The sequence below is a fragment of the Coenobita brevimanus genome, chromosome 67 (assembly GCF_032717465.1).
Source record: "Coenobita brevimanus isolate Jiangsu-jjx chromosome 67, ASM3271746v2, whole genome shotgun sequence".
NCBI lineage: Eukaryota > Metazoa > Arthropoda > Malacostraca > Decapoda > Coenobitidae > Coenobita > Coenobita brevimanus.
Genome location: NC_137020.1, coordinates 30,451,624 through 30,465,828, shown reverse-complemented (window position 1 = coordinate 30,465,828; position 14,205 = coordinate 30,451,624). Strand labels below are relative to the sequence as shown.

The 14,205-nt window shown below is 38.1% G+C and overlaps 2 protein-coding genes across 3 annotated transcripts in view; both read left to right on the top strand.

The window, feature by feature from the left end:
- The first annotated feature begins 334 nt into the window (after positions 1-334).
- Noa36 (zinc finger protein 330 homolog Noa36) lies at positions 335-9,364 on the top strand. Of its 2 annotated transcripts, none has more exons than XM_080276868.1 (7): positions 335-396; positions 1,246-1,376; positions 2,196-2,366; positions 3,581-3,694; positions 4,418-4,535; positions 5,721-5,885; positions 6,447-9,364. In XM_080276868.1, exons 2-7 carry the CDS (start codon positions 1,257-1,259, stop codon positions 6,650-6,652), a joined length of 894 nt encoding a protein of 297 aa, XP_080132994.1. In that variant the 5' UTR covers positions 335-396; positions 1,246-1,256; the 3' UTR covers positions 6,653-9,364. The 2 variants fall into 2 exon arrangements, with proteins under 2 accessions (XP_080132994.1, XP_080132995.1); XM_080276869.1 differs by lacking the exon at positions 335-396 and adding an exon at positions 543-588.
- A 2,601-nt stretch (positions 9,365-11,965) lies between these two features.
- Positions 11,966-14,205, top strand: part of Graf (GTPase regulator associated with FAK) — a 222,567-nt gene continuing 220,327 nt past the window's right edge. Inside the window, exon 1 of the mRNA XM_080276959.1 lies at positions 11,966-12,119. Within this exon, the coding sequence (XP_080133085.1) occupies positions 11,966-12,119 (154 nt within the window). The remainder of the gene's footprint in view (positions 12,120-14,205) is intronic.

Genomic DNA, 14,205 nt, shown 5'->3' with positions numbered 1-14,205 from the left:
GATAAAGTTCCGGGGTTATGCCACACGTTTCAGACATTTAAGACGAAAATGATCAGTCGCACTTCCTTGAGTGTCCTCATACGAGAAATAAACCGCAGTCCTCCTTTCGATTTAAGTACTTAATGGGCTACATGCAGTTGGATCGCCTGAACCCACTGAACCACCAATCATCTATTTGCTGGGTAACTGGTTGCCTGCAAGAAAGCTGGCGATGTTGATTAAAGTAAGATTTTTGGAATACATCAACTATATGACTATCAATTCTTGTTCAACAAATTACTTTTGTAAATTTCCCACTATAATACCGGGCTGTGTTTAGTGACCCAGAAGTAAACACAGGCCAGGCATCCGATACAGTTTTGGGAGATAACTGGTGATTAATAAATATACCAATTGGTATGTCTGATTTAGGTTTTATATACTTTAGCATCTTTGCAGCACTTCAAATGAATCATACAATATTACTAAACACTCTGATATCTGTAGATTTTTCGAAAAACGTGGAGAAGAAGTAAGTGCTACAAATGTGTCTCATACCACACTGCTAGTCGGGTGAGGGGGTGTCTACTTTTTTCTGCGTTTATTAAGGTTAATACGTTGTTTTCAGTTTGTATATACATTTAAACTGTACAACTTGCATATATAGCAGTATTAAATGTGCTGCTAGGACTTACGGTTGCCTCTAAGTAAGCACTTTGACAGTATATTCTTGTATCCTCGTATTGAGTTCCTTATTATTGTATGAACTTACACCAGTACATTAATATCATACCAAAAAAAACATTATATAAACTGTGTAGAGGAAAGCTAAGGCCGGAATACTGGGAGACTGTAATAAATGTGAGTTAGTACAGCCAATGAAACCAGTTGTTGCTGAAGTAATCCAGTATTAACCGCTTCAGTATGAGGAGGATTTATTTTTGTTGCTACCAGATTACTTTCTTCAAGTCAGGAGTTAAAGGTTTAATGAAGGCTATACCTAAGTCTGTCAATTCAGAGACGCTTTCTTAAGCTAAATATAATTGTCTGAGGAGTTAGAGTGAAGGTAAACAATACATTACAGTGACGGCATAAATACACAAGTAGCCACCCATTTACCACTGGAAATTTATCATATGAAATCAGTACTACCATTATTAGTAAGCTTATGGCACATTAAAGTACCTGTACTCTGCAGAGCTCCTGATATAATGTAGACTGCCTGTACACATTTCTTGAACTTTTACTCTTTAATCTCATTTGCAGGAGTCATCAGAATGCCCAAGAAAAAGACAGGTCAGAGGAAGAAAGCCGAGAAACAGAAGGCTCGGCAGAAGGAACTAAGGAAGGGTCGAGCCAACCGTTCCCTTGCTGACTTGCCATGCAATGCTGTCATGGTGAGAGCATGTGTACACTTGCTGACATAGGTTATGGACTGCCAGTGCATTTCTTTTATTAAAAAGATGTATTCTGTATTTGTACCAGTCCAGTTGTAAGCTAAATACGGCTCAGTATGATAGGGTGATCAGAAAGCAGTTGTGCAGTTGAGAATATCTTCAGTGGTATTTTATTCCTACAGCATAGCAATTCTGGTTGAGGACATGTTTAATACCAATAGGTTTTGAAATCACCTGGACTCGCAACTCTCCTCACATATGGCAACCATTAGTTTGGGGGGAATGTAAAGTTAGTAGCTAATGTAGATTTAACATAAGAGTGTACCCCACTGCACACTGTAGCCATTTTCTGATTAACCTGTGTTTTATATTGAAAAATGATAAGGCATAGATAGATAAGGCAAATGATTGTAACTTTGTCGTGATTGTTGTCTAACATCCTTTCCTATAAATACCTTATGGCTTGCTACAGGCTGCATGATTTGCTACCTGTTAACCCATAGCTTGATCTCTTCTCAGCAGTTTATTCCATGTTTTGCTCGTCTGGTTTACCAAAAAGTCATTGTCACATTCTAGTTAATTATTTCTTGGGTCATAATAATGTTTATAAGAATGAAAGTTGCAGAAAAACATAAGCTAACCTCACATATGGTTGCAGTGCAGATTACATTGTCATCATATTTCCAGTATGCACATTTAAAGATGTGTAAGAAAGTTATTCAGTAGTTTTTTGCCAGGTTTGTGCCGTTGTTAAACATAAAATAAGTAGCTAGCTATATCAAAATTATGAATGCCCCATTTCCATGCTTTGTGTTCCAGGAGTGTGACAAGTGCCAGCGTCGTCAGAAGAACCGAGCCTTCTGTTACTTCTGCCAGTCAGTGCAGCGGCTGCCAATGTGTGCCCATTGTGGCAAGGTTAAATGTATGCTGAAGACTGGAGACTGTGTGGTCAAGCACCCAGGTACATACACAACTGGACTCGGCATGGTGGTGAGTAGTTTAACCCGTTTTATTTTAATGATGTATTTCTTATTCTGTTTTAGCTATATCCAGATGATTTTATTTAGCTAAAGATAGACTTTTCAATATGGAGGGTCAGGTGTAGCTTTCATGAAGGATGGTTGGTGGAGGTTTTGAATGTGTATGGTGGCATGAGTTTGTGTACATGTTTGTGAAGTGTACAGTAGTGTTGAATGGAGGAGGAGCAATGTTGAGGCATTCAGTGTTATTTTGGGAAGATATTTGTTTTTTTGTTTCATTGTGTTTATATCATCAGTTGGGACTGTAAGAAACTTGTGTGAAGTATCCATTATCATCATCATCAAATCCAATATTGCCCCATGATAGGCATAGGAGCCTTGGGCTAGGCAAGTTGGTCCTGATATTTAAGATGAGAGTGACCAACCTCACTCATCCCTGGGTGGCATTATGTGAGCAATACCCAACCATCCCTTGGATATAAACCTGCCCAGGCTGTCTTATTGGAGTGCCCTCATTACCCACTAAACCACCAGATGCCATAGTTTGGCTATATGATTACCATGTAGTAGTACTGGGTAATAATAGTTGTAGCCTCAGGTTCATATGTAATGTGAACCTGGTGGACTGCACGCTGAAGTTGCCCTTCTCCGACAGTCCACCATCCTCCTCTCCAATGTACAGGGAGATATCTTTAGTTAAGAGATTTTTGTATAGCCAGGCAGCTTGAATGACCAATTACCATATAACAGTGCCACCACATCAGAGCATCTCTCTCCAGCACTTGTTTGAAGCAAAATGCTAAAATAGTCATCTTGATTTTTCTTTTACAATGCTAATATTTTTTATTTTTCTTTTAAAAGCTATATTTATCAAGTAACTTTTGTTATATTTTATTCATCAGTGTAAAGTGTTCTATAAAATCCAAGTCAAACTTCATAACATCTTTGATCAGTGCTAATACTTGTGGAAGAAGGGGTTGCAATAATGCAATAATATTCTCTCTCTTTTATCTCAGGAATGAAATATGTTACCGAGCTGTCATATACAAGAATTAGTGTGGAGAAATAGATATAACATGATTTATTAAAGCCATTGCTCATCTCTTCTTCTATTCAGTTACTATAGGTTTGGGGTAGTGTCGTGCATATAGACTTAAAGTGATGTTAAGCTTGCCGTTACATTTCTCCAGTGTACTGTCACTAATAGTAATGGTACTGTTGCAGGGAGCTATCTGTGATTTCTGTGAGGCCTGGGTGTGCCATGGTAGAAAATGTCTTCAGACTCATGCCTGCACTTGTCCTCTCATGGATGCAATTTGTAACGAGTGTGAGCGTGATGTGAGTACTGGTACTGTATTTATCATACTGTATTTATAGATCATACTTTCTTTGTCCAGAGCTTATTTGAGATGTACTGTATTTTTTTTTTTTTTTTTGGGGGGGGTGGGGGTGGGTGGGGAGGTGTTGCGAGGGGTAGACCGGGAAAGACGCGGGATGAGGTCATTAAGTGTGACCTCAGGGTTAGGGGCATGAACTTGGAGGCTGCCATAGATCGAGCAGCATGGAGAGCCACCATTAAGTGACCAAGCCGACGCATGCAAGCATGTTGGAGCCTTCAAAAACGAAACTAAACAAATTTTAGCATGTAATGAAAATGCCACACTATTTGGCAGTACACTACCCCTAATGACAGGTATAGTCATCCCTTGATTATGCTGAGCTTCAAATGTAAATGTGGCATCAGTGAACTGTTTTGTTTCGTGGATAATACAGGAACTGGTTTAGATTCATTCAAACTGTATTATGCACAGAATAGTTGTTCACCAAATCAGTTTTTTATACATCATTTCCATCATCTAAGTAATGTATTATGAATCCATGCTCAGGAATGGTTTGTGCATTTAGCTTGTTGCATGTATTTTCATACACACACATGGCTTTTCATTGTCTGTTCACTATGAGGAAGAAGCTTAATAGACAACATAGATGCACTTTTATTTTCTTTTTATACAATATAGTACTTATATTGCACAAGATATTTATTTATTTATTTTTTTTCAGGTGTGGAGCCATGGAGGTCGTATCTTCCGGTGTCATTACTGCCAAAACTTCTTGTGTGAGGATGACCAGTTTGAGCACCAAGCTTCATGTCAAGTTCTCGAGCAGGAATCATTCAAGTGTAAGTTCTGTTGGTGATATTTTGAAACAGAATTTATAGCTCAATATCCTCCATTAAGGGGATAGAGAGGGAGTTTATGAGGCACATCATTTTTATATCCAGGCAGTTCTGCCATCCAGGAATGTTAGAGAAGACCCCGAATAGTATCCGTCAAAAATGGTCTGTTTCCTGCAGTCCACTGGGCTTATGACCAGATGAACCTGGAGCCAAAACAACAGTAACATAATTATAATACCATAACCCACTACATCCATAGTTGGTAAAAAGAGGTCAGTATGATGATGGTCTTGTTTACAGTAAATTGTCATTGTTGTTCAAATTTTTTGCCATGAAGTCTAGAACACAACGTAGAAAATTTTCTTACTGAAGTTCCAGTGTTACCTATAAAGCTGATTTGCCTGTTCTTCTAAATTACAGCACCAGCAGTATACTGTTTGGAGAAAGTTGTGATATTTTCAAACACTTCCCAGATATATAAGGAGGATTGACTGTATGCACTTGTTCTTATACCTTTCATCAGCATACTGTATTACTTATACTTGTTCAGGAGAGACTCCTTCATATGGTGATACTGATATGGCAGTGTGGTTGGGATTTATTGCTTACGTAATGCCACACAGGGATGAGTGAGGCTTGTCACTCATCTTAAATGTCAGGACCAACTTGCCAAGCCCCAGGCTCCTACACTCCTCATGGGGCAATGTAGGATTAGCTGATGGATGAATGGATGGATAAAATCTCTTGGTAGCAGCATGGATAAGATTAAGAGGGGCATGCCATCTTTTCACATTTACTGATAACAGTACTAATGTATACTGTTTTGTGTCATGTTTATCATGTAATGTAATTGTCAAAATTTATATTTTTTGTTCTGTAACTCAGGGTTGACTTCTGTACTGTATATTTTTACACCTCAAGCAGACTTTTTCTGTTGAAGTACAACATTTTGATTACTGATGTCCACAGCCATGTTGCAAGTTTGTCATGTAATTGTCATGGCCCATAGCCGTACCTTAGGTGCATGACTTAACATAACCTGTACTACCGGTATTCTTCATACCACATATCTACCTTATCAGATTTTCTGTAACTCATTTAGGCTAAGTACAGTACAGTACTCTTTCACTTGAAGTTGATGCTTTCTTTTGGTTATTTTTATCGCTAATGTGTACCATTGTGTTGCAGGCTTGTCATGTAATCGTCATGGTCAGTACTCGTGCCTGCGGTGCAAGACGTGTTACTGTGAGGAGCACGTGCGGCGGAAGGGAGTCAAGTATGATAACCGCCAGAAGTTGCCTTGTCCAAAGTGTGGCTTTGACACTGAGGAAACCAAAGAACTCAGCATGTCCAGTGAGTTTAGGGAAGGGTTTTACCTGTTCTGTCAGATTAAATTTTTCTTTTTTACCTCTTCAGTATGTTGATGTCTGTATTGTGTTTATTCCTCTTTAGGGGGCTTTACATTGAGTGACAAGCCAAATGGTGTCCTGTAAGCCTGGGTGGTAACCATATAACCAACCTGTATGTGTTCCCTATGTGTCAGCAAGTGGGTTGGTGGAGGGTTAGTGCCCATACCCTTAAAACAACTATCTCAAAGACGAACGGTCGCCCCAGTGGGATTATGGTGTCTGGCAGTAGATAAATAGGTAGATTATTAACTTAAAGGAGCAAGTCTAAACTGATTGAGCCTATTAGTAAGGTAGATGGTTGATAAGAATTTTCCATTGTCTTCCATCCATGACAGTTTTACAGATCACACTTTTAGGTGTATGTTAAACCTTTGGTTAAATATAAGGTTTGTAATTTATAGAGGATGAAGATGATGATTAGTTTATATAGAAGTGTAGTATTGTACTGTAGTTCGTATGGAGGGTTTAGAATTCAACAATATTAAATGTTGTTGTTTCTTTCCAGCTCGTACACACAAATTTGGTCGCCAGCAAGGTGGTATTGATGATGAGGATGATGACGATGATGGTGGAGGAGCCACTGGTTATGATTATTCCTATAATTATTATGATGATGATGAAGAGGACGATGATGATGAGTCTGATGAAGAGGATGATGAGGAAGATGAAGATGATGAGGAAGTGGAGGGAGAGAAAGCTAAAGGGCAGTAAATATTTAATTCCTTGAATCCAGGTGACAGTTTTAAATTTATTTTTGCTGGTACCAGACAGTTACAGTTTATTCAGCTTAGGAAAGCTTCTATTAGCCCCTTCAATCCAGTTACATATTTTTTCGTAGTTTACTCTTGTTGTTGCTGGACGATTTTGTTGAACTTAGGACCAAACCCCAGTGGTGAAGGAGCAAATAGAGACTGTATCTAACCCCCACAGTTCAAAAAATCTCTCCTGAGCTTAATAAAATCAATGAGTAGGAGCAAGACTAGGCAGAAAAAGGCCCCTGGATTCATGGAGTTTATGAAGTATATTAAAGGTACATGATGTCTAACCTCTCTAGTTTGAAAATTCAGTGCTAAGCAGAATTAAATTGTCAGCTGTCAAGAATATGCTGAAGAAAAAACATCCTAGTTAAACAGGATAGCAGAACCAAGAGAGCATGGGAGAGAAGAACATGGCAACAAAAAAAGACTGAGTAGGAGAGTTTGCATCTGGGAAGTGAGATGGAGGTGAACTTTACATACAGTGGGTTAAAGGCCTATGTCCTTTGTTTTTTGTATCAAAACCTTTCTCTAGTCTGTATTTCTTAGGACAAGATTTTGTGAAAAAAAGACACACATACTTTGGAGATATAATAGACAATTGGTTTATTTGTAATGATTTATTTGCAGTTTGAAATATCATTGCATGAAGTATTGTAAATTTATTATGCCATAGTATGAGTAAAATTCCCTCCAGATTTGCCTTATGTCAAGCATATGTAGAAGAAAAGTGAAGTACTGTTGTCTTCAACACCTTCACTGGAATGGGTATCTTGCAGTCTGAATAAAGCTGACGGTAGCTAGAATTAAATTACAATGCTGTCCGTGTTAATGGCGACATTTATCCTTTCATTGTTACTGAAGAGAGATCCCTTCCAATGGTGGCACTATATAACTAGATAGCAGAGTGGCCTGATTATACAAATGCCACTCATCTGCCTCTCTGTCTCCTGAAAGGAGGATGGTAGACTGCAGAAGGGAATCTTCAGTCTGCAGTCCACTGAGTTCAGCTCTAGATGAATCTGGGGCTACAATAACAGAAACAACAACCACTTCATTATGAGGGTTCACCACAGCCACTGTTATATTCATCTTAGATAAAACCTAATTTATTCCGTTAACCCTTTAAGTGTGGTAATTTTTGTTTTATATTATACTGCTACCACCAGATAGGATACATGCAAATTTGGAACATGCATTTGAAAGCCCATTCCAGTTAGAGTAATTTATCAATATAGAGTATATTTGAAAGCCCATTTTTAATTACGGTAATTAATTCATATATATATTTTAGTTTGCAAACTACAGAACATATATAAGATTTTCACTACATACAAGTTTGGAACCCCTACAGTATGAGATGCAGTTGAAAAAGAGTGATTACAGGTGATGAAAGAAAAAAAAAATCAAGATACCTAGTGCTGATTGGCTTATGTAGTGGTGATTACACTTCCTAGTTGCTTGCTAAGAAATCATATAATTCCCCTGCAGTGCATGAATGCAGCACAGCATGCTGTTATGAGAAAACCAGCCACTTTTGGTTGCTTTTAAGCATACAGACTTTCAAAAAATATTGTCAATATACTATCCCGAGCCATATTTAAAAATGATGCAAGTTATTCAGATTAGGAGAGAACTGTCACCAAGTGTGTTAATACAGCTCAGCAGTGTAGGTAGATGGTACTGGTACTTTTCATTCTCACCCACTCAGCATGGAATTATGTTACTCTGTATCTACATACTCTGGATTATGGCAATACAGTATTATATTGTGTAACAATATCATCCTCTGCCACTGGTGATAAATGCTGTGTTTAATTACATAGGATAAAATACTATGTGATATTCTGTTGTCCTCATTATTTATACAGTATTGGCCAAGGTTGACTACTTTTAAAGAGAACTATGCTGCTCTATCAAGTATCTGATGAATTTGGCAAATATTATTCAGGGCATTTCAATATTGCTGAAGTAAGCAAGAAGTTTGCTGTTGTATTGGTTTTGAAGTGCTGTACTGTAAAATATTATTATTCAAGTTGCAGACCTTTGAACCAGCAATGAAAGATCAGACTTTTGGGGGGAATTTTACTAGTCTTAAAGACAAATAAAGTTCAGTACCTTACCTTGAGCCAGATTGTAACGGGACTGTATAGTTGCAATTCAGTATGTACACCTGCAGCTGGAATTTCTTGAGCAAGGGAGAACCATATTCATGGCTACCTTGGACTGAGAGTTAGAGCAAGGTACACCCTCAGCAATATTGGTGGAGCATTTGGGTTAACCACAAATGGTATGACAGGCTTTTTGTTGTTGTCATTATTTCACGGAATGGCCATAACTTTAGTTCACCCCCTGCTCAAGGATTTTCAGCTGCTGGCATATATTTGTCTTGCATTTCTGTGCATTGAAGTTTTGTTCTCACAGTTGCACAGAATATTGTTCACTGAATCTTAACTGATACAGACAAAATGTCATCCAATCTTTTGGTATATGTTAATATTTTTTAGATGTACTGGTCTGTTAATAATTTTTAGATGTACTGGTCTGTTAATAATTTTTAGATGTCCCAGTCTGTATTAGTATCATGTATATTTTCTGGTATTCAGGTAAATGTGTGAAATCTGGGAGAAGAAACTGAGTATGGTTTAATAAAGTTTGAAAAAGCAAAGTGAGATTAATCTTTCAAACATGGGCATCTAACATTAGTTGTACTGTGTTTTATATAATATATACTGACAACAGTAAAATGGCAGAGGAAATAATACACTGTACTGTTAACATACCTCATTTATATTCCCATTCCTTCACTCCTTCATAGCAGTAAGAATTTGTGAAGTTGGTTGAGTACAGTACGTTTAGATAAAGTAGTACATTGTCACAACACAGTACTGTACCTCTTTTTTCTAATACATAAGTGAATTAAAGGAATGGTCAGAATTAAACTGCTGAAGCTTAAGAATTGCCTAAACCCCATAAACCAAGTGTAGTTAACCCTTGGACCACAAATTTCGTACTTTATATATTATTTCAGTTAAAATAAATTTTTCTAAGCTTAAAAGATACCTAGGACAGCAAAACAATTAAAGGCTATTATAAAGAGAGTATAATTCTTTCACCTTAACCCAGATTTTTGTCCTGAAGCTTATTTCATGTAGCTCACTGGCAGAAAGACAACAGTTAGGCTACATCCCTTCCATAGCCCTTTTTCATTACTAGCATCATAATCAAGTTATATTTTGGTACAACCCAGCATTCAAGACAAAGAGATGGCAGTTTTATGCCAAGTTAAAGTGAAAACAACATAGCAGAAAAAGAAAAGACTTTCACATCATATTTCAGCATGATATACAATTTTACTTAGTTTACATGAAATCAGTGGAGTCAAAGAGTTTAAGCGTATTTTTTCTGCTTCCAGATGGCACTTATTAAACTTGTAGCTGTGGAAAATTAACTACTTCATTCTGCTTATGTATTATTTCCATTTACACTTGCTACCACCAGATGATTTTATTCAGATCTGGAGAGATTTTGAATTGGAGGGGTTAGATATTGCCTTCATGAACCTCCTGACGAGAAAGATCTCCCTAGCATGAATGAAATCGCCTGAAGGTAGCATGAATAAAAAGAAATCAAACCGAAGGGGTTAATGAAGTTACATGCAACCCCTCCAGTTCAGAAATTCTCTCCACACTTTTGAAAATGTGTAATCAGATGGAATAGGTTAACCTTGGGAAGAGTGGAATATGATATTGAGAGGAGGAGATGTAGTTGCAACCCCAGGTTTGTCTGAAAGAGATCCAGTGAACTGCAGGCTAAAGTTCCTCTTCTGCAGTCCTCCTTACTACTTTCAGGGGACAGGAAAGTAGCTGAGGGATGTTTGTTTAATCATGTAACTGAGCCACTTGGTTATACCATGTCACCACATGGCGTCCCTCTCTAGCACCATGATAATGAGAATCCAACCATCTATCACACAGTCCTATGCCGTCCCATGAGGAGCGTAGGAGCCCGGGGTTAAGCGAGTTGGTCCTGACGTTTTAAGATGGGAGTGAGATAATGAGAAAACTTAATAAAATGGGAAGCACAAAGGTATATCCGGTACTAAAATGAGGCGGAGCTTCCACTACTCAGTATATCAATGAAAATGGGACATTCCCATGAGAACTATGTTGTTTTTACATGAAATTCAGTGAGCTCGAGTGGTGAATGAATGAGTGGCCCATTCATATATTAGTAGGAACCTTCATGAGTCAAAATTTATACGGTACCATACCTATCAGTGACGCACGTATCTAAAATTTAATTTATGAACAGCCATGGGGAGAAGTTCGCCGGTAGCTCTTTCTGCCTTCATTATTTTTTATTTCTCCCCGAACAACAGAGGGTAGTTTTTTTTTCTTAACTCTCTCTTTTTACTGTGTGCTTCAAAGTGCTTGTACATAAACATTTTGTGCAACACATTCCATGGCTACAGCAGGCAGAGAAGCATCGACGAACTTTTGCTTTTGGAGGGGGGGAGGAGGCGATGAGAAGTCAAATGCAAAGTCGTATGCAAGTAAAGGGCGAAGTGATATCCTTTTCATATAAAACTTAAACGTAATCATTTTGAAAATAATTTAATTATCAATTGTCTTAAAGCGTGTGAGACGTTGACGAGACAAATAAAATAATTAGTCACGTCCTGTATAAAAAAAAAAAAAAATTCTTCAGCATTACGCTATCATCAGTGACATCAATGGGAAAGTGGAGGGTGAGGGGCACTTGCAAGTTGCATCTCAAAATCGCAGTTTCATGTTTACTGACTCCATCCGTTCATCTCAGTTTCAGAAGGCATAATAATTATCGTAATGCCTATTTTTCATCACTTAACAACCATTCCAACTAATATGTGTGAATAACGATGCTTGAGGAACATATAAAATGCTTTTTAGTTTACCCTTGAATTCAAAGAGAAAACGGATCAACAAGTGGGTTGTAGGTTGGTCATAGACGCCTGAATCTTGCAGTTTAAGGAGTTTAAAACTCAAAAGCAAATCGCTTCTTTGTTTCAAATATATTCAAATACAATAAGATTCTTTTAATACTGTTCCTGTAGTAGGCTTGGACTGTGTAATACGAAAATTTTATGGTTTAGATACTTATGTTGACATGGAGAGGATTCAGTGAGTGAGAAGTGACCAGTGCGCAAGGGTGTGGATGCTTGTGCTCGTATCTAGTGATGGTGTAGTGGTTTTTATTTCTTCCCCTGGTGTTGTGATGTGAGATAAAAATGGGGCTGATGCCATTGGAGTTTAAGGAGTGTCTCACGGACAGTCCTTACTTCCGTGAGAAACTCCATGCCCATGAAAGGGAGATGGACCAGACAAATGCTGCCATCAAGAGCCTCATCAAGGAAGTCAAGGATCTCTTCGCGGCAGCTAGAAGTAAGTAGAACATTGTAGGAATTGGTTTTTAAAAGGCTGATACGCGGTTCTTTTTTGAAAGTAACATACTTATGAAATATATATATTTTGCGTTACCCAAGTTAAAGAAAGTACTACGTGTTTTTATGTGTGGATTTGGGGATATTTTGAATATCGTAAACCTTCATTTTAAAAACTGATCCTACCGTAGCCAAAAAAATAGAATATCCGAATTATTAAGCACGTACTTAGCAGAACGAGAAAAACCCAACGGTTCGAAAGATCTGTAACATGGATACAGATCAGGTTATTAAGAACTGACAGACACATACTCCAGTAAATTAATATAGATGGCCCTTTACTTGAATTTATATAGTAAGACAACAGCGATTCGTCTGTAGCATAAGAGAGGATGGGAGATTTCGTTGCGCATCTTCCATAGCGATATATTTTTGCGCACAGCATGATACTTTCTTGTATTTTATTTATACCTTTGTAATATCGACATAATTTGCGTCAGTAAGTCACAGGAGGATATGGAGGTGCAGTGTCCAGAATAAATCGCCGAGGCGGAGCCGTTACGAAGTCTCCGAAACTGAATAGAAGATCGGTTGTGATGTTTACTGGCTGGTACCGTTATTGGGGCAGCCTGGTACTGATAAGCATACTGGTAATTTCAAGATGCCTATTCACTGGGCCGATCATGTTCATTTTTGGTATAAGTTGTATGTTAAACAGCATTAAAAGTCGCCACAGCAATATTGAGATGTATTCTTGCTTTAGGAGGTTCGTGACGTCTCCCCCTTAGGGATTTATTTTGCATATAACAGAGCGGCGAGCCTGTTATTGTGTATTTCGTTTGTGGTTTATAGCACAAGAACTACTAAATCCGCCACTGCAGTAATGAGCCATATTCTCGCTGACAGCCCGCATCCTGAGTGATTTAATTTGCACAGTGGCATCGAACCCGGTAGTTTATTTTGGATATAATATGTAACGTAACGTAAGCAGTACTGAAATCACCACTGGAGTAATGAATTCATGTTGCCGTAGAAGGTTCGTAATACAGTTTCTTTTTCTATTTATTTTGTGTATGATATCTTGCCCGTTGCTGTTTATTCTGGATATGGATTATAACGCAAGAAATACTCACTTCAACACTGCCATAATGAGTCATATTTTTGTTGACTTACCGGTAGCCAAGGGAAATTCGTATTGACTTCCTAAGCGATTTATTTTGTATGTGACATCGATCCCGCTACTGTTTATTTTGGATATAAATTGTAAGCAGTACTGACCCGCCACTGAATTATAAACCTTTGCAGCCCTTAGGAGATTCGTAACACAACATCTTTGGCGATCTGTTCTGCATATTACCGTACTGACAAACTCATGATCGCATGACTCACTCTCAGCTGAATACAGTATACAGTGTTGGTGGAAATTGAATACTAGAGTTATCCCGACCATGACAGGGTAAAATTATGGTACGGTATTGATGCCAGCTCGATAATAGGATACTGTGGATAGCTGCATACAAGAGAATCTTTATCCTATCCAAATTAAATCACAGAGATGCTTAGAAGTCTCCTGTCAGGAATAGTCACGGCTTGTAATATTACCCCTTCATTCCGATGACGATTTTATTCAGCACTGAGGAGACTACGAACTTGAAAGGTTAGATAGCTGTTATGTGAAATTGCAGCTTCGCTATACCGTACACACACACACAGATAGATAGGTAGGTAGACAGATGAACATTGTGTGTAGCCTGTTATTAGTTACATTTAGTTCGTAAAGTGTCCCCCAGGCTGAATAAAATCGTCAGTAGCTACATACAAATTAATGATAAATAAATAATCGAGTTCATGAGGTTAATGCCACAAGGAACCATGTCACTGTCACCTTCATAAACCATAATGGACGTAAACGCTCTTTGAAATTTATCGCAAAACATCTAGCCTCTCATACGGTACGGTGAGTCTGGTAGAAGATTTAGCGTAACATGTTTGCACTGTGTTTATTGATTATATACTGGCAAAGTGGGTGTTGAAGGCACTAGATCGTCTTTGAAGTTTAGAGCAGAGTACGGTATCAAGTCGTTTAT